General features: G+C 36.0%; 1 protein-coding gene across 3 annotated transcripts in view; it reads left to right on the forward strand.

The window, feature by feature from the left end:
- The window catches only part of bmal1a (basic helix-loop-helix ARNT like 1a), a 64,267-nt gene that overhangs the window by 16,218 nt on the left and 20,365 nt on the right, over nucleotides 1-27,684 (forward strand). For 2 of the 3 annotated variants that reach the window (XM_030135928.1, XM_030135927.1), the window contains exons 2-10: nucleotides 4,062-4,248; nucleotides 5,696-5,759; nucleotides 10,337-10,463; nucleotides 12,018-12,038; nucleotides 12,259-12,291; nucleotides 16,970-16,999; nucleotides 17,514-17,671; nucleotides 21,018-21,097; nucleotides 23,161-23,253. In XM_030135928.1, the coding sequence (XP_029991788.1) occupies nucleotides 5,714-5,759; nucleotides 10,337-10,463; nucleotides 12,018-12,038; nucleotides 12,259-12,291; nucleotides 16,970-16,999; nucleotides 17,514-17,671; nucleotides 21,018-21,097; nucleotides 23,161-23,253 (588 nt within the window). In that variant the 5' untranslated portion in view covers nucleotides 4,062-4,248; nucleotides 5,696-5,713. The remainder of the gene's footprint in view (nucleotides 1-4,061; nucleotides 4,249-5,695; nucleotides 5,760-10,336; nucleotides 10,464-12,017; nucleotides 12,039-12,258; nucleotides 12,292-16,969; nucleotides 17,000-17,513; nucleotides 17,672-21,017; nucleotides 21,098-23,160; nucleotides 23,254-27,684) is intronic. The other variant, XM_030135929.1, reaches the window with a different exon arrangement.

Consider the following 27,684-nt stretch of genomic DNA (forward strand, 5'->3'; position numbering starts at 1 on the left):
CAAGACATACAATACATATTTGAAAAGGAGTGAGTACCCCTTCTTCTTACATAATTAATAATAATAAGCTACCTCGTCTAAACATATCTATACTCTAATGCCTGATTAGAGTATAGATTAGATATGTTTAGACTTGGAAGCTTATTATTGTGATGTGTGATGAACATTAAGCCTGTGATACATAACTTACAAACAGAAACTGATGTGAAATAAACTGGTTTCTCTAAGGCAAATAAATAATTATTTTTGAAAATGTACAGAAACTCATCAACACTCATAAAAATATGCAAAGTTAGAAAACAAAATGGTACATAATGAGCTCTCTCTGACCTGTTGGGCTTTAACTACCAAGTAACTAAGTAGGTTACTAGATGCTAGAGCACAGATGTTTATGTTGAAGACATCTCACAACAGTTTTGCGAACAAATACTTTGTTTTTAGGTGACTGGAACTCGATACTTTTTCCAGATTGAATATTTTTAAAATGTCAGAAAACTATGACATCATACAGCAACTTGATTTAATTTGATTATTTCATTCCAATTGGTTTCTTTCACTGGGTTGGATCTATTAGGCAGCAAGTGATCATGAAGTCGCCGAAACTGAACTAAAATGATCTACGTAAGAAACTGTATGGCAGTAAATCTTTCTCATCAGATTTTGAATGATAAAAGCCATTGAATTTCTTGTGCTTAATTTTTTTGCAATGAAATTAAGTATCTGATTTTTTTTTTTTGTCTCTGAATTCAACTATGTTCATAAATTTAGAATAAAAATAAATTCAGATGCAAAAAATTCAGACGCAAAAAATTCAGATCACACATCTGAGACACCAAGGATAAGCAATTGATTCTATTGCAAGTTCAACCGACAGCCAGCCAATCGAGTTACGTTAGGTTGGTCATGTGACGCCGATGCAGGAAGACGATCGGCGCAGATGTGTGATCTGAATTTTTTGCTTTTGAATTTTTTGCATCTGAATTTTTTTCTTTTGAATTTTTTGCCTTTGAACGTTTTGCATCGGAATTTTTCAAATTCTAAATTTATGAACATAGTTGAATTAAGAGACAAAAAAAATCAGATAATTAATTTCTGTGCAAAAAAATTCAGTGCTTGAAATTCAATAGCTTTCATAATTTTAAATATGATGAGACGGATTTGCTTCTATAGAACTGAGTGATTTTGAGCAGGTCCATATTGTAACGGTGATGACTGGGTCAGAGTATCTCCACAACTGCAGGTCTTGTTGGGTGTTCCTGGTCTGCTCTGGTTAGTACCGACTAAACATGGACTTAGGAAAGACATCCCAATCTCAGGACAACTGATCGTCTGTGGGAGGTGTTAAATAAACCTGATCCATAGGGGTCCGCCTCTCTACTTCCACGACTTCAGGGTCTACCGCTAACGTCTTGGTCCAGATACCACAGCCCACCTTCAGAGGTCTGATGGAGTCTAGGCCTCGGGTCAGAGCTGTTTTTGTGGAAAAAGAGGAACCTACACAATATTAGACAGGTGGTGATAATGTTCTGCTTCCATGATGGTGGATTGGTTGAGATCCGGCTATTCTTTAGATACTTTTGGTCGCTACGAACCACTTTACACTGGGAATAAACAACAAGATCTGGAGATTCTCTGACCCAGTCATTTGACCATCACATTTTCCCCCTTGTCACAGTTGCTCAGATCCCTACTCTTGCCCATTTTACTGTTTCTAACACATCAACTTGGAGGACTAAATGTTCTCTTGCTGCCTAACAAGTCCACCCACTGACAGGACCCAAGGGAATCAGATAATTAAAGTTAATACCACGTTTCCTGTCGGTGGTCAGAATGTTATGGTTGATCGGTGTATGTCTGAAATATCTAAGTCAGTTGACGCATTTTAGACTGAAACATCTATCAGTGTTGTTTAGGGGTGTGTATTGGCAAGAATCTGAGGACATGATACAAATCGCAATACTAGGATCATGATACGATATATCACAATACTGTTAAAAAGGCAATTTTTTGTTTGTTTCTTTTTTTAAATGATTATATCCTTGAAGAATTGAATTACACCAGAAATATGCACAAATACTAAACACATTTTTATTCGGATCTAATGCTGTATCACAAAATTTTCTTGTTTTAAAACTTAAATTTTGTTTTACAGACATTACAGTTTAAGATCCTGTTCAAATGTTCATATTCTATTAGTTCATAACTAACATCAGAACAGTATTTTTATGCAGTCCCAACAAAGGAACTAACATTATTTAATAAAAGAGTGTTAAATAATAATAAATAAAAGAAAAACAAAAATGAACCTCCACAATATCTGCGTTTGAGTAAATACTTAAAAATATCGATACAGCACTTTTTAATTGCGATACAGTATTGTGAAATGAAATATCACGATACATTGCAGAACCGATATTTTCTTACACCCCTACTGTTATGAAAACTATATAGTGCAAGGACTACATTTCGTCAACCCAAACTGACATGTAAGATAATGTAGGTTTATAACTTAACTTACTTTCTGCTAAACGTCATGACCGACTACAGTGCCTACATCGGCTGCATCCCATATTATGTGAAGTCAGAAACGATGCTTTGTCTGAGTCTTTGTAGTCGTTTTTGCAATAGTGTGCACAGATGTATTTTGCACAACAACGGTCATGTGGAGAGGAAATACCAATAAGAAGAACATCCGCGTAGACATGGCATCAATAAGAAAATATTGTACATAACTGTGCAAAGTCACTGTGCTATTCGAGCCAGTTCTCACTCTGAATTTTCACTTCTGCTTTCTGAACTTATCATCTGTGAGCTGTGTCACATAGAGCAAAAAATGAACAGAACACACTGCAATACAGGAAATATAACGAAGTGCTAGTGCTAGTCTTTGGACCAGGGCTGGATAATCTCTCAATCACTTACTAGGTAGCATTAGTCTGAGGGTTTAGTCAGGGGGACTGGGTCTAGGTCTAGGTCTGGGGCCCATCTGTCATGACTAACATGTTAAATAAGATCAATATCACCACTTTTTCTTAAGAGGCAGACAAAGTAACTAGTACAACTAGTAAATAAAGTAAGTATTTACGAAAGAGCAGCAACTAGATCAGGGGTGTCAAACTCGTTTTAGTTCAGGGGCCACATTCAGCCTAATCTGATCTAAAGTGGGCCGGACCAGTAAAATAACATAAATAATAGAATAAGAACTTTTGAGTGAAAAAAAGTAAATTCCGTTACAATGAAAATGTTTACATCTACTAATTGTACTTGAACATAACATGAACAAATATGAACAACCTGAAAATCCTTTAGTAAAATAAGTACAGTAGTAACAGTATTATGCCTTAGTTTATCATTCATACATGTACATTACAACGTACAGATCAAGATTTATCTACAACTACACAAAATATTAAATAACAGGTAGAGTATTATTAAAATTCCACATACTTCTCTTAAGACGCTTCAGATATTCATATTTTTTGTAAAAGACTAGTCTGTAAATGTAAACATTTTTGTGTAATTTTACTTTTTTTACTCTAAAACAGAGAAAAAATTACAGTTTTCATTTTTTATAGGTTATTATGATAGTATTTTACTGGTCTTATCCACTTCAGACTGAAATGACCTAAAATTATTTTAACATCCTTGATTATTAATATCTTAAGTGTAATTTATGCATTTCACAAATTCATCCCACAGGCCAGATTGAACCCTTTGGTGGGCCAGATTTTGCCCCCGGGCCACATGTTTGACACCTGTGAACTAGATAAACAGGCAGCATTACAAGAACATCAGAAGTGTTTTAGGTCCATCTGTATCACTGATATTTAGTTGTCTCTCCAGAGGTAATAACAGGGTTGTTTTTAGGTGTGAAATGTCTTGTTCTATAACATCTCTGATCATCTGGAAAGATAATGTGGATGCGCTCGTAGCTCAAGTAGGATCATGCTTTTCCGAAAATTACTCAATCATTCCACATTCAGTTATAGAATCCGTGATTGTGTTTATATCATATGATGCGATGTATACGCTCATAGTTTTTGTCTGTTATCTCTTTTCAGAGGTAGACGGCTTGTACCAGTTGCTTAAGGATCAGATCGTATCGGAGCGGACTGACCACATCAAACCGGATGAAACTAGGTCAGGTCGAATCCAACAAGACTGAGACCAGATCAGAACGGAGCAGACCAGACTGATCCACGCGATCCCAGGCCCTGTCCAGAAGGCCTGTTCCAGTTTCCAATCCAGGTAACTAAAGAAGCTCTGTTCTCCGAGCGCAGCCCGCTCCCACTCATATTTCACAGATGTGAATTTCAACAGAGCAGCTAATGGGAGAAATGAACAGGACCGAGCTGAAAGCAGCTGAATAATTCACCCAGGTTTAATGTCACTTTTTGCATCTGATATTGAAAGGCTGGTGGTCTGGACATGTTTTTATGGATTAGCATTTTTTTTTTTTTTTCTTAAAACTTCCTGACCAGGACTTGCAGCCTCTCCTTGTTGCCTGGCAACTGGTCCCTGTCAGGATGTAGCCCACCACATAACACCTCTGTAAACTGGAAAAGGTTCTTTATTTGTACAGATTAGAAGGTATAATCTGTAACATTTGCACATAATAGTGTCTGAAAAATAACAAAGACTGTGTTCAAGTGTGTCTTCACATTCAGAGAAATACGTCATTTTATTGTACATCATGGAAAGTCAAGCAATTTAACAATAGCTGCTAATATGTTCATCTACTGTTATTTTACTCTATAAAAAGCCAAGTTCCCCCATTCCTTCATTTCCACACCAGGCTCTGAGCTAAACAGACGGGGGATGTAGCTTCAGTCTTACTATAAAAACATGAAGAACTGATCTTTTCTCCTTTGTTTGAGACAATAACTATATAAGCAGATTTCCCAAAATACTAAAATATTGTTTTTATCTCTAAAATATATCAAAGACAAAATAGTGACCTATAGAGTTGAGCACATCTCTCATGTGGAAGAAGAAATGAGAAACTGGACCACTGAGCTATGAAATCTCTTACTATTTTCATATTTTATATTTATTACGGATTAAATTATAAGCAGAATTTACTTTTTTAATATTTGTTTGGTTTTGTCAATATGATCTAAAGTTTATGAAAAAAAAAAGTTATTTCTTAAAATCAAAAAGTCAAACACTAATATTGAAGCATAACATCAGGCATATTCTTGTATATTTTGTTTATCAAACCCTGCAAACTCTGGAATTAAGCTTAAAGGTTTTTTTGGTGGTTGGCAGCATTTGTTGTGGTTAAGTTCCGTGAAGTATTTTCCATTTCACATGAAAAAAAAAAAAAGCCACAAGTTTATTTAAATTCTTTTCTCGGTTCCAGAAAGAACAGAAACGCATCATTACCGCTTGGATTGTTGTTTTTTTTTCTTCCAACTACTCTGCTATGACCTGTTTTGTATCTGGGACATAATAGGTGTGACATAAAATATCTCTATACATACGGTTACCGTGACAATAGTGCGTTTCTTCCTGTTTTTGCTGCCTCCACATTTGACCTAGATGGCATTACATTTACTCTTTGCGTCCAGGCAACTGTTTGCGGGGTTTTCCTATGAGTGTTTTGACTGGTTTTGAAGTCTTGTCACTGCATCCTGACTGCTGCTTTCCAAAAGCTAACCGTCATATTGTGCGTCTGTGTGTGTTTTGTTCACAGTTGAGGGCTCAAGAGTGGATGGAAGGAGATGATTTTAACACAGAGGCTGTGATGAACATCTGTGGTGAGTGGGTTTAAGCCAGGACACTCCCTGTTATGAATGTTTTTCATCCCTCTGATCTCAGACCTAGTATCAACACTGATCAGCCACAACATTCTGGACACTGACAGGTACAGTGGTATTAATGGTGATTATCTCATTCCATTTGGTGGGATATAGTAGGCAGCAAGTGAACATTTTGCCCTTGAACTTGATGTGTTAGAAACAGCAAAATGGACAAGAGTATGGATCTGAGCAACTTTGACAAGGGAGAAATTATGATGGAATCGCTGGGTCAGAGCATCTCCAGCTCTTGATTTGATTTATTTATTTTGAACATGCAAAGAAACAAAACCAAACGAAGCAAATCAAGACAAAAACAAAATAACATTTAAATGGACAGAATCTATCTTCAACCACATACAAGTCTGAATATTGCACGGTCAAAAAGGAGTAGGAAAAAGTATGAACTTATTTAATCCTACCCCTCAGTGCTTTTACACCTTTATCACTAACGTAATACAAGAATCAAACAATACTATTTTCCTAATTTTAGCATCGAACCACAACAAATATCTTGTGGTTCATTCCCAAAGTAAAGTGGTTAAAACCTACCAAAAGTATCTGAAGAACAACCAGATCTCAACCAATCCAACATTTATGGGTTAGAACATTATCACCACCTGTCTAATATTGTGTAGGTTCCTCCTTTTCCACAGGCCCAGACTCCACCAGACCTCTGAAGGTGTGTGTGGTATCTGGACTAAGACGTCACAGCAGATCCCTGAAGTCCTGGAAGTAGAGAAATGGGAGGGATTGGACTTGTTTATCCAGCTCCTCCAACAGATGATCAATGGTCCTGAGACTGGGACATCTTTCCGTAGTCCATTTGTGGTCAGTACTAACCACTAGGGACGGGAATCATTAAGAATTTAACGATTCTGATTCCATTATCGATACTGCTTATCGATCCGATTCCTTATCGATTCTCTTATTGATTCTCATTGGGTGAGGGAATAAAAGAGTACAAACGGGTGTGTTTGGATTAACTGTCTTTTATATTTCCATCTGCACAGAAAATATAACATATACAGTATGTACAAATAATAAGAACAGATGACGCCTGGCCGGTTCGGGGGGGGGTACAGTGAAAGTGAAACTAAAGACGCTTTACCAGTTCCTCTATTGCTGCATTTCTACTACATGGAAGCGGTTCAACTCGGCTCGGCTTGTCTCCCGTTGTTGTGCACCTCATTTCCTTTCCCTTCTTACCTTCGGAAACTCTGTATTTGAGGAGTTGTGACGTTTGTTGCCCACACCGGAGCTGGAACCAGCCCAGCGTTCACTCTGCCGCTACATTCACAAGCACCGCTAAGTAGAGTATCAAATACGTGACATTCCTGTAAATGATTCACATGCTGTGGACAAATGTTCGAGGATATTGGAGGGATTCCACCCTTTCGAAGGCATGGAAGCTTTGACAGTGTTTCAGTGGACCTGGTGTCGTCTTTTTAGACCGTTTCTGCCTCAACGCCATGTTGGCTACGTTCTGACCAAAACAATGCAGCATATGTGTGACGTCATCGGACATGCACAACGAAGGCGGACTCGATAAGCAAAATTGTTAAGCAGGCAGGCAAACGATTCCAAGGAATCGAACTACTGGGAACTGGTTCTCAAAACGAACCGGTTCTTGATTCCCATCCCTACTAACCCCTGCAGACCAGGAACACCCAACAAGACCTGCAGTTGTGGAGATGCTCAGACCCAGTCGTCACCGTTCCAATATGGACCTGGTTAAAGTCACTCAGTTCCTTACGTTGGTCACTTTTCTTCTTCCAGCACATCAGCTCATCAGGGCTAAATGTTCACTTGTTGCCTCATATATCCAAGCCAGTGAAAGGAACCATTGGAATGAAATAATCTATATTATTAACACTTCTCTTGTCAGTGGTCACAATATTAAGGCTGATGGCTGTAGTTCATAAATCAGCGCTCTTTGTGATTTGTGTATTACTGTTTTAGTTACATGTAGTTATCTACCCTACTGTGATGCATTCATGGAGCACACACACAGATGCTGACTTTCACCTAAAGCTTTAAGGCTAAACTACAACAGTACATGGTTTTTTTTTTAGTTTGAAGTCATGGTTTAATTTGACTTCACTTTAGAGGTAGAAAATGCTGTTGCACAAATAGAACTCCAGTTTAAAGTGTGATTCAGCCTTAACGTTATGGTTTCACTTTCAAACTGGTTGCCTTTTTAGTACGGATTGAGGAAAAATCCTCCAGTTCCTTGAAAACAGTCCAGAGACAGACTGTGTTTTTGACCTTACATGGATCGGTCACACCATTATTTCTGTCATCAAGGTTTTTTCAAAGCGAGAGAAATTAGAGCTTCTCGACTGAGGCCAGCAAACAAGGGGATGTGTGAATTCAGAGCAGCCAGCTTCTGCCCCTCTTTTCTGTGTCCTGACAACACATAAATGTGTTCAGTAATTTATTTGGGGAAGCAATTACTTTTTGGATTGCGTGAATAAACACAGATTTTGTTGAAGATGAGTTTTAAATTGTGCAAGTTAACACTGTTTAATTTAAAATCTGGACTTACACATGTTAAATCTACACTGCAAAACCAGTCCCACTAGAGGGAAGCTAGATATCGTTGCTGTCGGGCGGAAACCTCGTAAGTCCATTTTTGGTCTTTTTAAAAAGATTCTATTGGTCAGTCTTCATGTTAGCCTGAGAGTTTTAGAAATATTCAACCAATGAAAAGTGTTGAAAACAGCTTGTGATGACAGCTCTTAACTCCATTCATTTATTTCGAATATATATAAATTTTTTTTTTTTTTTATGTATAAAAGCCCTTTGCCTGTAAGTAGCTGGGATAGGCTCCAAGCGACCCCCGTGACCCTAGTGAGGATAAAGTGGGTTCAGAAAATGAATGAATGAATATAAAAGCCCTGTTTGTTAACACTAAGCAACATTATATGATTGTCACATGTACCAAGTGAAAACTCCAATAAAACCTTGAATTATAAAAAGAACATGCATAATTCTTCCAGCTTCCTGAAAAATAACCATTTTGGACAGTTTTCTGCCCGACAGTGATGATATTCTTAAAAATAACATAACCTCCCATCATGTGCTAAACTTTGTGTGCTGGGCATGTACTGTATCCTGAAGATTTTGCTGTAACCTTGCAGCGGTCAATACTCATTGACTTCGGACTTTTACAAGCCAGGCAAATAATTGGACTTGTATGGTAAAGTGTGGACATACCCTCTGTTAGTTTGTGGATAAAAGAACTGGCTGCTAGTCTTCCCTTGGAAAGGCTAACATACGTTGTTAAAAAGGATAACAAATGTGCCTGTTTATGGGGTTCATATATGGCTTTCTTGAAAAACCACAGCTCTGTATGACTTTATTTCCTATTCTGTGCTACAATTGTTCACTACTACGGTCTGTTTTTATAATTTTAGAATTGTATTGTCATTTCATTTGATTTATTTATTTAATTTACTATTTCTGTTTATCTAGAAAATCTTCAATGTTATGGTAATTACTTTTAGGTATGTACTTTCTGTATGTGTGGATTTGTATTTTTCTGCCAGGATTGGGGTAATGTTATTTCTTTGTTCATTTGTTACAGAAAAATAAATACATATAACATAACTGCCTTGAATTAACTAAAAATATGTCAAAAAGTTCAGAGAATGGGAAAGTAGAAAGATATTGTAGTCCTTGGAAAGGGTCCGTGTAGATCAGGGGTCTCAAACATGAGGCCTGGGGGCCAAATGCAGCCCGCCAAAGGTTCCAATTCGGCCTGTGGGATGAATTTGCAATGTGCAAAAATTCCACAGTCAAGGCTGTGGAATTCATTTTAGTTCAGGTTCCACATACAGACCGATATGATCTACAGTAAAATAATAACAGCAGAATAACAGACAAAAAAGAATGACTCCATATTTTCTTCTCAGTTTGATGTGAAAAAAATAATATTCCATTATGCCTATAAATAATACAAACTTCAAATTTTTGTCGTTGTTTTAGTGCAAAAAATAACATAAAATTATGAAAATATTTACATTTACGAGCTATCCTGTTACAATAAAATGTGAATAACCTGAACAATTATGAACAACCTGAAATGTCTAAAGAAAATTATGCACAATTTTAACCATTTTCTGCCTGTTACTAAATGTTTAGTGTCTTTGTAAATCGGATCCATAATGCACATGTAGAAATGATAAGTTGAGGCAGAATATTGTTAAAATTGCACTTATTTTTCTTAAGAAATTTCAATTTTTTCAGGTTATTCACATTTTAAGGAAGTATTTTCATAAATTAATTGTTTTTGGTTTTTTTTTGCACTAAAATAAAGACGAAAATTTGGAGTTGTCATTATTTATAGGTTATTATGTTATTATTTTACTGGTCCGGCCCACTGGAGATCAAACCGGGCTGAATGTGGCCCCTGAAAGAAAACGAGTTTGAGACCCCAGGTGTAGATTGACTTGCTAGCAGTAAAAATGCAGTTGTTATTACGAGGCCTAAGTATAGTCTTTCTAAAAGGCGACTTTTGTGTGTTTATCGTACAGATGACCTGATGGCAGACCAAAGGATGGACATCTCGTCTACCATGACTGACTTCATGTCCCCAGGCCCCATGAGCACGCCTGGCATGGACTACACCCGCAAGAGGAAGGGTAGCACCACCGACTACCAGTATGAAGCCCAGAACGCACACACACACACACACACACACACACACACACACACACACACACACACACAGAAAGACAAAAGACAGGACAAAGAACACACTCAAAGGCAAAGGGAGGTGTAGGTGAAACCAGTAGTTGTGTTTCCATGACATTAACAAGCTAATTTGAGGCGAACTTCTCAAACGTCACAAAAAGCAAAAGCAAATAAAGCATGTTTTGATGCGAAAACATAACTGTAGGTTATGTTTTAAAAAGCATTTTAGTATGAAAAGAATCTCCATCCACTCTTTAACTTCATTAAAAAGTCCACAAACAGACTCTAAGACATATAATCCATGACAGGAGGCTTGATAAGAAGCTGGACATGGGGACAGTTGTTGCATGTTGTTCAAATACCAGCTTTTCTTGTACAAATGTAATAATTGCGTCATGACAAGATACCGAATTGCTGATGACGGAGATAAGATTGTAAGTCAGTATCCATGTTGAATTTGACAACAAAAAAAGTCATGGCAGAAAAGGTCTGACAAGGACACAGTGAATGAGGGAAGGATACGTAGACACTGATAAGACCCAGCCAGTCTGCATCGCTGGTTCCAAATATCTGTTTTTGTGTGTACATATTGAATGCAACATGTGAGGTTCCAAAGTAAAACCAGGTTATCAGTGTTTACAAAAGTGTTCGTTTAAGGCAAAAATGTTATAAGTGACACATGTTAGGAAAAAAAAAACATAGTATGAATGTCTCAAATCAGCATAAAAACTTTCTGGGCAAATTTTGTGAAAATATTTCAATCCAACTTTATTTGTAAAGCACTTTAAAACAACCACAGTGGACCAAAGTTCTGTTCAGAAAAATAAATAAAAAACAAAACAGTAAAATACAAAAATAGGTTAAAAGACGTAGAACAACTGTAAAAAAAAAATAAAAATAAATAAAAATACAGAAGAATAAATAAAACCTGTATAATTGAATAAAATACAAGAATAGATTAAAAGACACAGAACTGTAAAAAATAAAAATACAGAAGAACAGATAAAACCTAAATAAAAGAATAAAATACAAGAATAGATTAAAACATAAAAAGCTGTACAATACAAAAAAAAATAAAAATAAAAATTTAAGGTTAATGCAAATAATGAAAGGAAATCAAAAACAGTACGTAGCCAAAAAAATGTTCAAAAGAAGAATCAGGGTGGAGAAAAATACAACAGCAAAAGGAAAGATGGCAACGGAAAAGGAATGAAGGACAAAAAAAACAAAACAAAAAACAATTAAAGAATTACAGAGGATGATAACCGAGCTAAAAGAAAAATGACTCAAAGCATAAAACTGTTGGAATAGATCCAATCCTTACAGTATTTATCAGCCACTTTTGGCATCATTTTGACTCTGCAGATTTGTTCCAGTCCCTTTAAAAAAAAATCACGTATATGTTTCATGACAAACACTGTCATCCAGTGTTCTTCTTTGCACCTTACACTTTGTAAAATATCACACATATTCAATAGCTCAATGGCAAAAACTGATTAATAAATTTGTGTTTCTTTGCAGAATTGAAGGCTTCTCATTTGAGTAAGTTCAAACACGATTTGATGTTAAAAACCTGTAGTGAAGTTGAATTTCTCTCGCTCTCTAATACCACTGACTAACAATACCTTTGAGTGGAATGAGACGAACCCACTGACCCTAGTGAACCTTGACTTTGGTAGAGCTTGTGTAGTGCTGTATGTGCTTTCTATCAGCGCGCTTTGACATTCCTGTTGAACTCATATGTGGTGTCTTTTCTCATTAGTGATATGGATCCAGACAAAGATAAACTGGGGAGGTAAGACGTCATTATCGCCATGGTAACAAAGCATGAGTTTTTTTTTTTTTTTTTTTTTTACTTGCACTATCACGCTAAGAAATCTGCACCGTGGCATGAAAGTATCACAGAGTTTCACATGTTCGTCTGTTAACTGCAATTTTAGATATTTGAGGTAAAACGTATTTGACTGATGTATGCAAATAAACTGTAGATGGAGATCAGAACGTGCTTTTCTAAACGGAAAGTACTTTCACAATCTCACTCAAATCGATCAAACCGAGAAACTACGAGGAGCTTTCACCGAGTATCAAGAGTTGTTGGTCGCAAGGAGGTGGATGAGCGAGAACGTCACCAAAAACACAGGGGGAAAAAACAATTGTAGATGTGCACAGGCCATAGATTTACTAACAGATTTATTATCAGCTACAAACAGTGCCATTAATAATTCAGTTTGTGCTGTACAAACGACAGGTGCATGTAAATAACTAACCCTGTTATGTGATAATGAGCTGCATTGACTTTTCTGTTGCATTTCACATCGATGTTCTTCTTATTGACATTTCACCACACCTTTGGTTAATCAAGTAATGTTCAGTAAATAACCCTAATGTGGTGTTAAATCTGTATATAGTTAGCCTTATAGCATACTATAATGGGTAATGTTTTTTTTTTTTTAACACCAAAACAACGTGACAAAATTGGAGTTGTCATCATTTGTAGGTTATTATGATAGTATTTTACTGATCTGAACCACTTGAGATCAAATCGGGCTGAATTTGGCTCCTGAACTAAAAGGATTGTTAATATCTTCAGAGTCATTTTTGCATTTCACAAATTCATCCCACGGGCCACATTGGACCCTTTGGCAGGCCGGTTTTGGTCCCCGGGCTGCATGTTTGACACCTGTGATGTAAGCTATCAGCTGACACAAAAATTACAAGACACAGTAGGGCAGGGTTAGTGTTTTTTTTTGACCCAACTGACAAAATAAGTGGTTACGAGACTGAGTTTGAAGAAGAAAACTAGATACAGATGTGTGTTAACGATGAGCTGTATAATTGATTCGGTGAGTGACAGTCTGCGGATACATAGTGGTGATTTGATGGTGGTTTTGCTCGTCTAAAGTGTGTTCTGGTACCAGACGGAGAGAGTTGGGAATATCTCCATAGAACCCCTGTAATCCACAGGACAATAAAAGACAACAGACTCAGTAACGGTCATTGTAGAGCCCCTCGGTAAACATACTTGTGTGTGCTGTCATATGTTTTCTATCATCAGAAGGACATCTGGACTTAGATGTTTTATATCCCTTGCCTCAGAAGCAGGAAAGTCTTTGATTTCAATTTAATTCTGGCTGCTTTTCATAACATCATCATGTGATAATGACAAAATTAAATCAAATAATTATGAGAAAAAAAAGCCCAGTCCTTTCTGTAATAAATAGCACGGTTACTTTTCAACATGTAACTATTGACTCACAATGTTCAGAAATGAATTATTGGGAAAATTATCAATATTTAACCCATAAAGACCCAGTGCTACTTTTGTGTCTGTTCCCAAATTATTTTTTTCTCTTTAGTTCACATTTCTTAAGCGATTTATCACCATTTATAATATAATCCTCAATATTTTGCATTTTTCAGCGTAAATCCTGTATTTTCCCGTTTAATGTCTTGTATTTAAATTAGATTTTCGTAAAAACTCAAGAGTCAGTTCAAAGGTTATTATGTCAAAACAGAGAAAACTCATTTACACTGTGTGAGAATGCATATTTATCTGTATTCATTTATTGTTTTTCCTATGCAAGTTATGACTCCCTGACCCTGCTGTTTGTTTGTGCTATGTATATTTAACCATGTTTGTTGTAAAATAAAGTAAAAAAACTAGAAGCACTCGGAGAGCGCAGACCTCCGCCAAGGCTGATCAGTGGCCCCCCCCGTGGGCCCCACCCACCCCCGATCACCACCAAAATGTAATAATTTCTTCCTTATCCCATTTCCAACAAACCCTGAAAATTTCATCCAAATCTGTCCATAACTTTTTGAGTTATGTTGCACACTAACGGACAGACAAACAGACAGACAAACAAACCCTGGCAAAAACATAACCTCCTTGGCGGAGGTAAAAACAAAAAAAAACAGAGAAAACTGAAGAAAAAGTAACTTTTTCAGCAAAGATATTAATAAGTAAACATGAAAACGAGTGTTTCCATCCACTGTTGATCCAACTCCATGGGTTTTAGTGGTGAATCAATGTTGTAGAAGATGACGATGTTTCTACGTTCGTCCAAATGGGTCATATCTGATGACCATGAAAAGATGACAAACTGTATTTTACACCAATTATTTACATGTATTGATAGGATAAGTGGATCAACAGGTATTAAACAGTTTAGATCAGTAGATGGTTTTGATTACACTGGGTTACAAAAAAACATTTTTTGCAAGTTGTCTAGGTTTTTTCAGCTGAATTAGGACCATTTTGCACCACTAAATCCAAAAATGACATCTGTTTTTCTCAATCAGGTCAGGCTTTTTTACTAATCTGATTTTGAAAAATTTGATCTTCTCACAAAATTGATAACATTTTTGTAAACTTTATCTTGGTCACCAAGTTTAATACCAAAATAAGATTGGTAAGCACACTTTATGAAACTTGTGACTTGATTCCTGTTAGGTACAATGGTGTATTCAGCGCAGATGTAGCAGAATACGTCAGGCTTATTTTTGCAAGATCTTCTAGTTGAAGCCATTTCATTCACCTGTAATATTAAAAAAAACCATTAATCATAAATTGGCAAAAGTAAAATCTTTAGAACTCGTTTATTGCAAGAAATATGAAAGAATTTTGTATCATATGATGTGAAAATGCCCATAAATGTAAGCAAAAATGTTAAAAAGCCAATATGTAGCATAGTTCAGAAAGTCGACCTGATTGAGCAAAATTAATGTGATTTTTGGATTCAGCACACCAAAATTATCCTAAATCAGCTCAAAAAACTTAAACAATAAATTTGTTGTTGACCAGTGTTATCGGTGGCTGTTTGGGTCTTTATGAGTTAAAGAGACCTGTTTCTGTTTCATTTATACTTTGTAGATTTTGTGTATTTTGTCGTTGCTTGCAGCAGTATCTAACTCTGCAAACTACACTGTGTCACGAAACAGATAGTGCTCCAATGCCAGAGGGTGGGTGAAACTTCCTCGTTGTTTTTCTTTTACATAACTGAGATTTAATCAAAGCCTACGTCATATTTGTATTACATCAGTCATCAGATTGAACAGTCAAATATAAACCAGAGCATTACCCTGTTGCATAAGCGCTGATTCTGTTAAATCAGTAAATGAGGTCTGTTACAGAACCTGCATGGTTAGCTGCACCCCCACACCCCTCCACCCCCCCTCTTTTTATGCTGCTCTCACTTCCTCATTGAAACACCTTATGTTCTCTAAATGTTGAAGTGGGAAATTAAAGTGTTTTTTTTTTTTTTCCATTTTATTTTTATTGAAAAAGGTGACAGAATATCTCCAACATTTCCATTCATACAGATGTTATCTATTTGAGACCTTTTTGTGTTTCCTATTTTATACATACAAAAGTGTAAAAAAAAAACATTGTAGTATTTCTCACTTAAAAATGATTGTAGTGTTACAATAACTCTGGGTTCTTTAAACACGATCCAGAAAAACATAAAACAAAGAATAAATACAAATAGATTATAAAGAAGAGGACATTTTTAGAGAAGTGATATAAATTCTGGGCAGCTAGAGGATACACTGCAAAAAAACAAAATCTTACCAAGTGTATTTTTCAGATTTTTAGTCCAAATATCTCATCACACTTAAAATAAGGCATAATCATCTAAAGAGGAACTTTTCAGTGAGATCTTTAGACAATAGATGTAGAAAATCTTATTTCAAGAAATCTTACCAAGATAATTTTCACTCGTTCCATTGGTAGATTTTTTTTTTGCTTAATTAAAATTTTTTTTGTGTGTGTGTAATTCAAGATTTTTTTTTTTTTGCTTATTTCAAGATTTTTTTTTTTGGCTTGATTATTATTATTTTTTGCTTAATTCAAGATTTTTTTTTTCTTAATTCAACTTTTTTGGCACAATTCAAGATTTTTTTTGCTTAATTCAAGATTTTTGTTGCTAATTCAAATTATTTGCTTAATTCAAGCTTTTTTTTTGCGTAATTTCACGATTTTTGTTGCTTAATTCAAATTTTTGTTGCTTAATTCAGGATTTATTTTTTTTTTTGCCTAATTCAAGGTTGTTTTTTTGCCTAATTCAAGATTTTTATTTTTTTTTTGCCTAATTCAAGAATTTTTTTTTTCTTAATTCAAGATTTTTTTTCTTAATTCAAGTTTTCTTTTTGGCTAATTCAAGCAAAAAAAAAATCTGCCAGTGGAAGAAGTGAAAATTATCCTGGTAAGATTTCTTGAAATAAAATTTTCAAGATCTATTGTCTAAAAATAAGTTCTTATATCTCACTGTAAAGTTCCTCTTTAGGTCATTATGTCTTATTTTACATGCGATGAGATATTTTGACTAGAAATGAGAAAAATACGCTTGGTAAGATTTTGATTTTTTTCCAGTGTATACAAACTTGATCCATGTGTCCCAAATATGATCATATTTATCCTGTAAATTCAAGTGTATTTCCTGCTAATATTTTGTCTGTGTTTGTCTTTGCAGTGACCAACAGGGCCGGATTAAAAATGCCAGGTAGAATCTCTCTCTGTTCTCTCGCTCATTCCCTTTGCCTCCTGATCCCTTGTACATGAATTAAATGTCACTCTGTCTGATCGTGGACAGAGAGCGCTTTGTGTACGTTGATAATAAGAAACTTTATACATTGAGGTGTATAGATCTGAGCTCTATGTGGAACTAAGGGACTGTAAGAGCAAACCACATGGCTGACGGCAGCACTGGGTCGCTCTTGTCTGGAAACCCGCGGACAGACTCGACACTAAAATGGCTTTTTCCAGACGTGTTTTCTTAGTATATTTTATCCATGTTAGATAAAACCGAGGCGATGGCTAATCTTCAGTGTAGTATCTTTTATAAGAATGCAGCCGGCTGAAGGATAACTTGTCTGATCTTGCATAAGAGCTGCGCACAGTTTTAGGATTCTGTCTTTTATTCAACAGGTAAAACAAGCCAAAAAAAAAAAAAAAAAAAGCTTGTCGTGCACTGGGTGTTTACTTCTGCTGTGTTGACGCCTGGCGTTTCCCCACAGGGAGGCTCACAGCCAGATTGAGAAGCGGCGCAGGGATAAGATGAACAGCTTCATCGACGAGCTGGCCTCACTGGTGCCCACCTGCAACGCCATGTCCCGCAAACTGGACAAGCTGACGGTCCTGCGCATGGCTGTGCAGCACATGAAGACGCTCAGAGGTTAGCATGTGCAGGGGTCACTGAGAACGGGGACACTGAGGGGGTGGGGGGTTATAGCATACTTTATAGGACTGGGTTCACATTTGAGTATTCTAATATTAATAAATGCCAACGTCGTGTTTTTAATATACAGTCGCGGAAAAAATTATTAGACCATCAAAAGTCATCAGAAACAATGGTTATGCAATCCAGTACTTACTCCTGTGTGTATCATGTGACTAAAACAGACAGAACACAAAACATGGAATGTCTAACAGCACTGTTTTTGTCAGTGCAAGGCCATAGATACTGATGTAAGAACTGAAGGGATTTTGGTTATTACATTATCCTGGTAACTTTATGCTATTATGAAAAATAATTTAAGATGTTTATTGCATAACATGATAAAAAATGAAAACTAAATAATCCTGAGTATGTGTATTCCTGTAGATATGTATTTTATCCCTATGATAAGGTGATGTGCTGGAAGAATTCCAAAATGACCCTTAAGTCCTTGAATTTGACCTTGAAAAATGTGTAGGAACCCTGACCACAGAAACTCTGAAATTTTTAGAACTTATTCTTTGTTTCAGTTTATCAGCTCACATACAGTCGATACTGTACAATTATTAGACCATCAAAAATCATCAAACACAATGGTTATACAATCCAGTGCTAACTCCTGTGTGTATCATGTGACTAAAACAGACAAAAGAAAACATGGAATGACTAAAAGCACTGTTTTTGTCAGTACAGTACCATAGATAATGATATAAGAACTGAAGTGATTTTGGTTATTATCAAGAAAACCATGAAAAATGATTAGATATCAGCTCTGAAATTAAACTACCATGAGCTATTTTTGTTGTTTTCATTATATTTGTCCAAACAAATGTACCTTTAGTTGTACCAGGCATTAACATGAACAAGAAATTGAAGAAAACAAGGGGTGGTCTAATAGTTTTTTCCGCGACTGTATGTTCCAACCCCATAATCCACCTGTGCACTACAGAAAGCACGTTTTACTGGTTGTGTTACTTTTGTTCTGTTGTGTTTGAGTCTGAATGTGAGACCGATTCCATCTTTTTCATGCTTCATTCAGGTGCATCACACAGGGTTCGCACAGGTGTTTGAAATCCTTGAAAGTGCTTGAATTTCAAGTGCTTGAATTTCAGTTGAAGTGCTTGCAATTATAATCTGGCAACGCGTTGGCTGTATTTTAAAAGCTTGCCATGGAGTAATAAAGGCATTTTATTTTTACACAAATCCTACAGTGTGCCTTGGAATATTTTTTGAAATCTTGCAAGTTTATGCACATTTTTTTGACTCCAAATAGTAAGTTTCCAAAGAGCATGTGTGGATAATCACCAAGAAGACCCAGCAGCACTTCCACTTTGTCGGTTTAGTGCTTGCAATTATAACTCTGATGTGATTCATTTATTTATTTTTAATATTAACTCAAGCCAAAGCTGCTTACAGAGAGGTGATACATTTGGAAAAACAAAACTTTAGGTAAAAAAAAAAAGAAAATTACTAGGTCCTCTCAGGTCGACTCCAGGTAAAGTCAAGTGTCTTCCCTTTTTTTGGGTAAAACTTTATGTTCACCTTTTAACTTCTGAACTTTTTGCTGATGTGAAACCTCTTTTTAGATGTTTATATCATAGTACAATGTACATCACTGTGATCAAAAGTGAAAAAAATAATCCTGACAATATGTAGTCCTGTAGATATGTATTTGACCCCAGCGAAAAGAAAAAAAAAAGAAAATGACCCTTAAAAGTCCTTGAATTTAACCTTGAAAAATGCGACCCAACCCTGACCACAGAAACTTTGAAATTTTTACGACTTATTCTTTGTTTCAGTTATCAGCTCATATACAGTAGATGCTGTATGTGCACACACGTCAACATGTACAGTCAGTATTTTAGAATGTCCCATCAGAAGATCCATTTAAATGTGCAGTAGCAGCACATTTGGGCTGAAACGTCACCATTAGGGAAGTAGAGGATTTAACACAGTGATATACACAAAGATAGTGTGTGTTCTGTTTGTTTAAGTGTAATTTGCATAACGTTTTATGGCATTATAAGTTCAATAGTACCACATTAATGCAGAAGTCTACATTTGAATGGTCATGAAGGATGTTTGAAATGGGAAAGGTTTTATTTTTCTCAAATTTTTAATAAACTATAAACAAGCAGCTAGTGGTAAATTCATTATTAATATATTGTCGCTGTCGGGTGGAAACCTCGTAAGTCCATTTTTGGTCTTTTGTCATAAAACAATTCAATTGATCAGTCTTCACTTTGGCTTGACAGTTTTAAAAATATTTAACCAGTGTTGTATAAAGTACTGGAAAGTCACACTTGAGTAGAAGTAGAGGTACCCTACCAAAAAAATGACTTTGCTACAAGTTCAAGTCACCGAGTGAAATGCTACTCAAGTTAAAGTCTTTAAGTTTCTAGTATTTACTGTACTTAAGTATATCAAGTAATCTACAATTAAATGTACTCAAGTAATGAAAGTAAGAGTACATGTTAATACCAACCAAAGGCAGTCAAAAGTTGGACTATTACACTGCTGCTTACATCTGCAGATCATCGACAGGTTAAGTGTGGATGTCGTTTTCACTTATTCATTACGCGATTTGACCCAATTACAAATTATCTTCCTGACCAAATTTTCTTTAATTTATTTCTTGCAATGATACTGTGCATTAAAAATGTATCAGAGTAGAAGTCAGGTAATGTAGTCAAGTAAAAGTGAAATTAAACAGAATAAAAAATACTTAGTAAAGTACAAATCCCCCCAAAACATACTTGAGTACAGTAGTGAAGTACTATTACCTCGTTACTACACAACACTGTATTTAAGAAGTGACAAGTGTTGAAAATGGCTTGTGACTACATCTCTTAACTCCCTGCATTTAATTAGAATATACATCGTTTTTTGAGTTTCCTGAAAAATAACGGTTTTGGACATAAGAGGTTTTCCCCCGACAATGACGATATGTATTTTTTTCCCCACCGTACTCATGCCCCTTCCCTTCGTCCACAGGTATTTTTAGACTAATGGGCATTATGTCCACATGGGCATTGCATGTATTTTTATCTCCACTGCATGAACATGGAGGTTTTGCCTTTTTATTACCTGTTGCCATGGAGAACCATCCTTTTAGACTCACCGATGGCGGCTTTTTTCCATTTACTAGTCATGTGTTTAACTGAACTCAGATCAGCTCCCTGGAACTGAAACATGTGGGTTTGACGCCTCAGAGTTTGTCAGAGTTGAGGTTTAAATCGACCTCTAGTGTTGAGTTTGTGAAACCTGCTCTTTGTAAAGTATGACAAAGCTGTTTGTTGTGCAGGTGCTGCAAACCCATATACGGAGGCCAACTACAAACCCTCCTTTCTGTCAGACGATGAACTGAAGCACTTGATACTACGAGTAAGTACAGTATGAACAGCACTATATGTATCAGAAGGTTTTCTTAGGCTACGTTCAGACTGCAGACAAATGTGACCCACATGTGACCTGTATCCGATCTGTTAAAGACACTTTGAATGGCACAAATCCGATTTTTTTTTTTTTGACCACAAATGACCTATATCCGATCTGTTAAAGACAGTTTGAACAGCACAAATTCTACTCTTTTTTTGGCCACAAATGACCTATATCCGATCTGTTAAACACAGTTTGAAAGGCACAAATCCAATTTTTTTTTTTGCGCAAATGTGACCTGTATCTGATCAATTAAAGACAGTTTGAACAGCACAAATCCGATTTTTTTTTTTTTTTGCCCACATGTGACGTGTATCCGATCTGTTAAAGACACTTTGAACGGCACAAATCCGATTTTTTTTTTTTTTTTTGCCCACATGTGACGTGTATCCGATCTGTTAAAGACACTTTGAACGGCACAAATCCGATTTTTTTTTTTTGCGCAAATGTGACCTGTATCTGATCAATTAAAGACAGTTTGAACGGCACAAATCCAATTTTTTTTTTTGCACACATGTGACCTGTATCCGATCTGTTAAAGACAGTCTGAACAGCACAAATCCGATTTTTTTTTTTTTTTTTGCCCACATGTGACGTGTATCCGATCTGTTAAAGACACTTTGAACGGCACAAATCCGATTTTTTTTTTTTGCACACATGTGACCTGTATCTGATCAATTAAAGACAGTTTGAACGGCACAAATCCAATTTTTTTTTTTGCACACATGTGACCTGTATCCGATCTGTTAAAGACAGTCTGAACAGCACAAATCCGATTTTTTTTTTTTTTTTTTGCCCACATGTGACGTGTATCCGATCTGTTAAAGACACTTTGAACGGCACAAATCCGATTTTTTTTTTTTTGCACACATGTGACCTGTATCCGATCTGTTAAAGACAGTCTGAACAGCACAAATCCGATTTTTTTTTTTTTTTTTCCCACATGTGACGTGTATCCGATCTGTTAAAGACACTTTGAACGGCACAAATCCGATTTTTTTTTTTGCCCATATGTGACCTGTATCCGATCTGGTGGAGACACTTTAAACAGCACAAATCGGATTTTTTTTTTTTTTTTTTGCCCACATGTGACCTGTATCCGATCTGTTGGAGACACTTTAAACAGCACAAATCGGATTTTTTTTTGCCCACTTGACCTGTATCTGATCTGTTAAAGACCGTTTGAACAACACAAATCCATTTTTTAAATTTTTTTTTTTCAAATCCGACCCAGGCCACTTTCATATGTTGTCCTAAATCCGATACGTATCTGATATTTGCAATGCAATTTCAGTTTGAACGGCCAGGTCACATTTATCCGACCTTTACGTCACTGAAATGCTATAAATGTCACAATTCTGTGTCACGTCTTTGTCAAAAATGTTGCTGTCTTTGTAAAGTCTGAGTATTTTCTATGTCTTCATACGTCCAATAATCTTTGTATATGTTACATGTTATGTGTTGTCCACTATTGTGTGAAATGTGAGTTGTGTAAATATGTGTCACTTTTTGCAAATGAAAAAAAAAAAAAAGAAGATATTTTGCAATGTGACTTCGGTTTGAAAGGCCAGGTCGCATTTATCCAACCTTTACGTCATTGAAATGCGATAATCATTACAATTCTGCGTCCCAGGAGGAGAAGCAGCGCGAAAATTATATTTACTTCTGTAAACAGTGCGTGTCTGCGTGGTCATGTATTACGTCAGGACCTCTTTTGCGTATGTGGGTCACCTCAGGGTCGCATTCAGTTCATATTCAAAACTGATAGAAGTCGCATTTAATGTGTAATATGAACGAGCACACAAAAAAAATCGGATTTCACCCAAAAATCTTAATTGTACATTATGACCTGCTGTCTGAACGTAGTAGTATTTTCAGTTGCCACTCTGAAAACCTCAAGCGGTGACTCATTTTGTGTATGCTAAGAGTAAATGAAGTATGACTCATTTTATTTATGTTGAATATACAGTTGTCAGATGTTGATGGTGTATTTTTACTCTGTAACGCAGGCCGCCGATGGGTTCCTGTTTGTGGTCGGCTGTGATCGTGGCAAGATCCTCTTTGTTTCTGAGTCAGTCTACAAGATTTTAAACTACAGCCAGGTATGTGGACTGTCTGTTGGATGGAACAGAGGAAACACTGTCATCTACATGCCAAAACCAGTGTAGACGTGGGTTTTTGTTAAAGTCATCGAGCCTGTTCTCGTATGTTTCCTCTCAAGTCTTTCCTCGTTCAGGAACTCACACTTTTGACCTTGTGTTTCTTGAAAAAAACTTAAAGTATTTCACAAATCAGCAGAATTTCATCACCGTGAAAAATCTAATTGAAACAGCAGATCATCATTCTTTCTCGGCCCAGCTGGAAATTCTGCCGCTCTCAGCAGTCGAGTTGGAAATGAAAGGTTTAAGCTGCTAAGTCAGGGAGGCTTCAGAGCATTTCCAGTCCGGAAAAAGTCTGCATGACAGGACTGGGTCACGAAGTTAACACAACAGTGTCACTTTAGAAAGGACCAGTGTGGAGGATTCAGTGTCATCTAGTGGTGATTGTAACCAACTGAATACCCCTGTGTGTAAGAAAAGCTGTGGTGGACATGACTGCAAATGCAAAATGTCCTCTGGGTTGTTGTTACTTCGGGCCAAGGACAAGCTGAGCATGAGATAAGACTGTCCTCTGTCCCCAGCCCCATGGAAGACGAGTGCAGAACTAGTACGTCCCTAACAAAGACTGTGCAAATTAGTACAGTTTAAAATTATTTCCAAATTATATAATGCCATACAATTATTTAAACAAGAGAACACAGAATACATAAAGAATAAATGGGAAAAGGAAATGAAGGTAAAGATTACACAGGAGAACTGGGAGAAAATATGCCAACTACAATGGTTCTCAACTGGGTCAAACACATGGTGTGAGTTCTGCTGGAAGAACATCAGAAGATTTTTCGTCACACCCATTCAGAAGCGACACCAAGGCAGCGGGGACACTTGTTGGAGACTTTGTGGGTCTAATGGAGCCAACCACTTCCATACTTTTTGGGACTGTCCAGTTACACTGGTCTACAAGGAAAATGCTTCCAGAATAAAAGTAATGAAATTTTACCACATGAGAGTCACTGATAAAGAAAAATCAAGTCAAAAATGCTGGTTGGCTGAACTTTCCAAGATACAGCCTTGGGTCAAAATGTGAAATTCAAGAATTAACGAGAGAATGGGTTTGACTCAAAAGGAATATTTGTCTCAGAGCTACAGGAGCTACTTCAAAACACTGTCTGCACATTAGAATACATTCACTTTACAGGTTCTATTCAGTGGAAGATTTATAAAACTATTATATAAATGTACAAAAACCAATATATATGTGTAGTAACACTTAATCATATACCTTGAAAACATCAGCAAACCGGCACTTTTGTCATTTATTTTCCAATTAATCTTATTAAAATACGTAACATTTAGCACATTTAATTTCCGAAGCAAATCATTTCTAAAAAATTGTAGACCAGTGTTATAAGACCTAACTGGGAAGAAATTCACAAACATACACAAAATGTATTTAATGTAAACATTTTGTTTAAATGTGAGACCATGTATTTGGGTAATCTATCGTTTGAGTCATGGAACATTAAAGACAAAAAATTATTGGCTGTAGTGTTGGCAGCCAGTAAGAAATCAGTTATGAGGAAATGGTTAAAAGTAGAACTACCCACTATTGACGAATGGATTGGAACTGTCTATGAGATTTATGTTATGGAGAAGATATCGTTTTCCTTCAAAGTTGAAAAAGAAAAATTTTATAATATTTGGTCTAAATGGATTGAGTACGTAAAACCAACCAGATCAGGTTTCATTTGATTACACTGGGTTACAAAAAAATATTTTTTGCAAGTTGTCTAGGTTTTTTCAACTGAATTAGGACCATTTTGCACCGCTAAATCCAAAAATGACATCTGTTTTTCTCAATCAGGTCAGGTTTTTTTGCTAATTTGATTTTGAAAATTTTGATCTTCTCACAAAATTGATTACATTTTTGTGACTTTATCTTGGTCACCAAGTTTAATACCAAAATAAGATTGGTAAGCACACTTTATGAAACTTGTGACTTGATTCCTGTTAGGTACAATGGTGTATTCACTACAGATGTAGCAGAATACGTCAGGCTTATTTTTGCAAGATCTTCTCGTCGAAGCCATTTCATTCACCTGTAATATTAAAAAAAACATTAATCATAAATTGGCAAAAGTAAAATCTTCAGAACTCATTTATTACAAGAAATATGAAAGAATTTTGTATCATATGATGTGAAAATGCCCATAAATGTAAGCAAAAATGTTAAAAAGCCAATATGTAGCATAGTTCAGAGAGTTGACATGATTGAGCAAAATTAATGTGATTTTTGGATTCAGCACACCAAAATGATCCTAAATCAGCTCAAAAAACTTAAACAATAAATTTGTTGTTGACCAAAGTTATAAGACCTTACTGGGAAGAAATTCACAAACATACACAAAATGTATTTAATGTAAACATTTTGTTTAAATGTGAGACCATGTATTTGATTAGTGGATCAGCAGGTATTAAACAGTTTAGATCTGTAGTAGGTTTGTGTCGTCGGTGGCTGTTTGAGTCTTTATGGGTTAAAGGACGCTTTCTATAAACTATGAAACTCACATGTGAAGGTCATGGTCAAAGTTGAAGATCTCATGTGTTTTGTTTTGTTTGTTTTTTTTTTATTTAAAGATGACACAAAGCCAGATGAAACTTAAACATATTCATTTGATAAATCCCTGAGAGTAATTGTTGAGTTTCTCGTTCATTTAGTGACATTAGATCTCATTGAAATCTTTCTATTATTGATCTCAGGGTCAATTCAGGTGAAAAAGTGAACTGTTTTAGTATCAGTATAATTTTAAGTTCACAGTAGAGTGGAGAACATTCTGTCCTGTTCTCAGCAGGGCCTCCTTAGTGTACAGCAATCATAGCTATGGGGAAAAAAAGAAAAGAAAAGCGCTTTATTCTGCGATAAACAGCACAGTTGGCAATAAGTTGATTGATTGTACAAGTAACAAATCATGTTGTGAATCCTTAAAATATTTTCCTCCTGAACTTGCTTTGTGTTGCACATCACAGATCAGTTCCTTTGACAGTCGGTGCCAAGTCAGTGGAATTTTTGCCCAGTGAAGATAAAAAAAACAAAACAAAAAAAACCAGACACTACTGCTTTAAGTACAAGCTCAGTGTGATCGAGATGAGCAACGATGCATTTAATTCTTGGCTGAAGCTTCATCAAAATAGGAAAATTGAAGTCTGCTGTTTCATGTATCAAAAAACACCGCAATTAGTAACTTTGCAGGAAGATCTAAAGTCTGATTTCAATTTGATTCTTAACCCTTTATAGTTCACTCATAGAAATACTCTGAAAATCCAAATTTCAACCTTAGTGTTATTGGAGGACATAACAAGGCTATTACTTTTGTGAAATTTTTCCATATTTTTTATTGTTATGTAGAAAATCAAGGTCAGTGAAGTTACCATATTTGGTGCCTTAGCCATAAGTGGCCACAAAAAAAAAAAAAAAAAAAAAAAAAATCCAAGATGCAAATATATAAAATAAAAAAAAAAAACAAACGTGTAAAATGGAAGGAACATGTATTTTAGAACATCAGACCAACATTAGTGCTGATGCAGACACCTGTCAGCATCCACATTATCCCTCTGAACATCATCCCTTACATTAGTACAGTGTTTTTCAAACTTGGGGTTGCCTGAAATTTATAGTTATTGATTAAAAACAAACAAACAAACAAACAAACAAACAAAAAAAAACAATTTACTAATATATGGTGAGTTGACAGAGACAATCCCAATCCATAAAAGACATGACAAACTGAAGCTGAAACTGAAGCACTGTGGTTCTGTTTCTTTCAAATGTTCATTGTGGTCAGTTTCAGATGCTGCAGCTCTTTCATAATTCATAGTTTGAGTTCTTGTTTGTTCAGTATTAATTGTCAGCCTTGTAAATCCAAGCTGGACTGACTGTACATATCCTGACCAAGGAAACTGAAATTCTCACTTAGTGCAGTTATCTACACCTGGCTTTACTGCCTCTGTCCATAATAATATACATTATATAGACTAAATGTCATCTAAAATTAACATTTATTTGCAACATAGTATAGCAAAGTGTTGCATGATCAAAAATACATTAATTTTAGCAAAAAAAAGTCTCCATTTCAAATGTCTGGGGTCGGAAAAAATTTGTGATGTTAAAATGGGGTCACGAACCAAAAAAGGCTGGGAACCACTGGGTTAGTTCTGTCATGACCTGGCTCATAGCCATAACAAAACAACCAAACACAACAAGTACAGTTCACTAAAAGTTATTATAAGTGATAAAAGAAAGCCAAAATAATCCAACCAAAAGACAAGAGCCAAAACTGAAACCGTACCTGGCCAGATGGCAAACAACCTAAAACACAAAGGAACAGGAGGTCTGGGCTGGGAGGCAGCACAGCCCAAAATGAGCAGGGAAGAGGA

The sequence above is a fragment of the Sphaeramia orbicularis genome, chromosome 6, assembly GCF_902148855.1.
Source record: "Sphaeramia orbicularis chromosome 6, fSphaOr1.1, whole genome shotgun sequence".
In the NCBI taxonomy this organism is placed as follows: Eukaryota; Metazoa; Chordata; class Actinopteri; order Kurtiformes; family Apogonidae; genus Sphaeramia; species Sphaeramia orbicularis.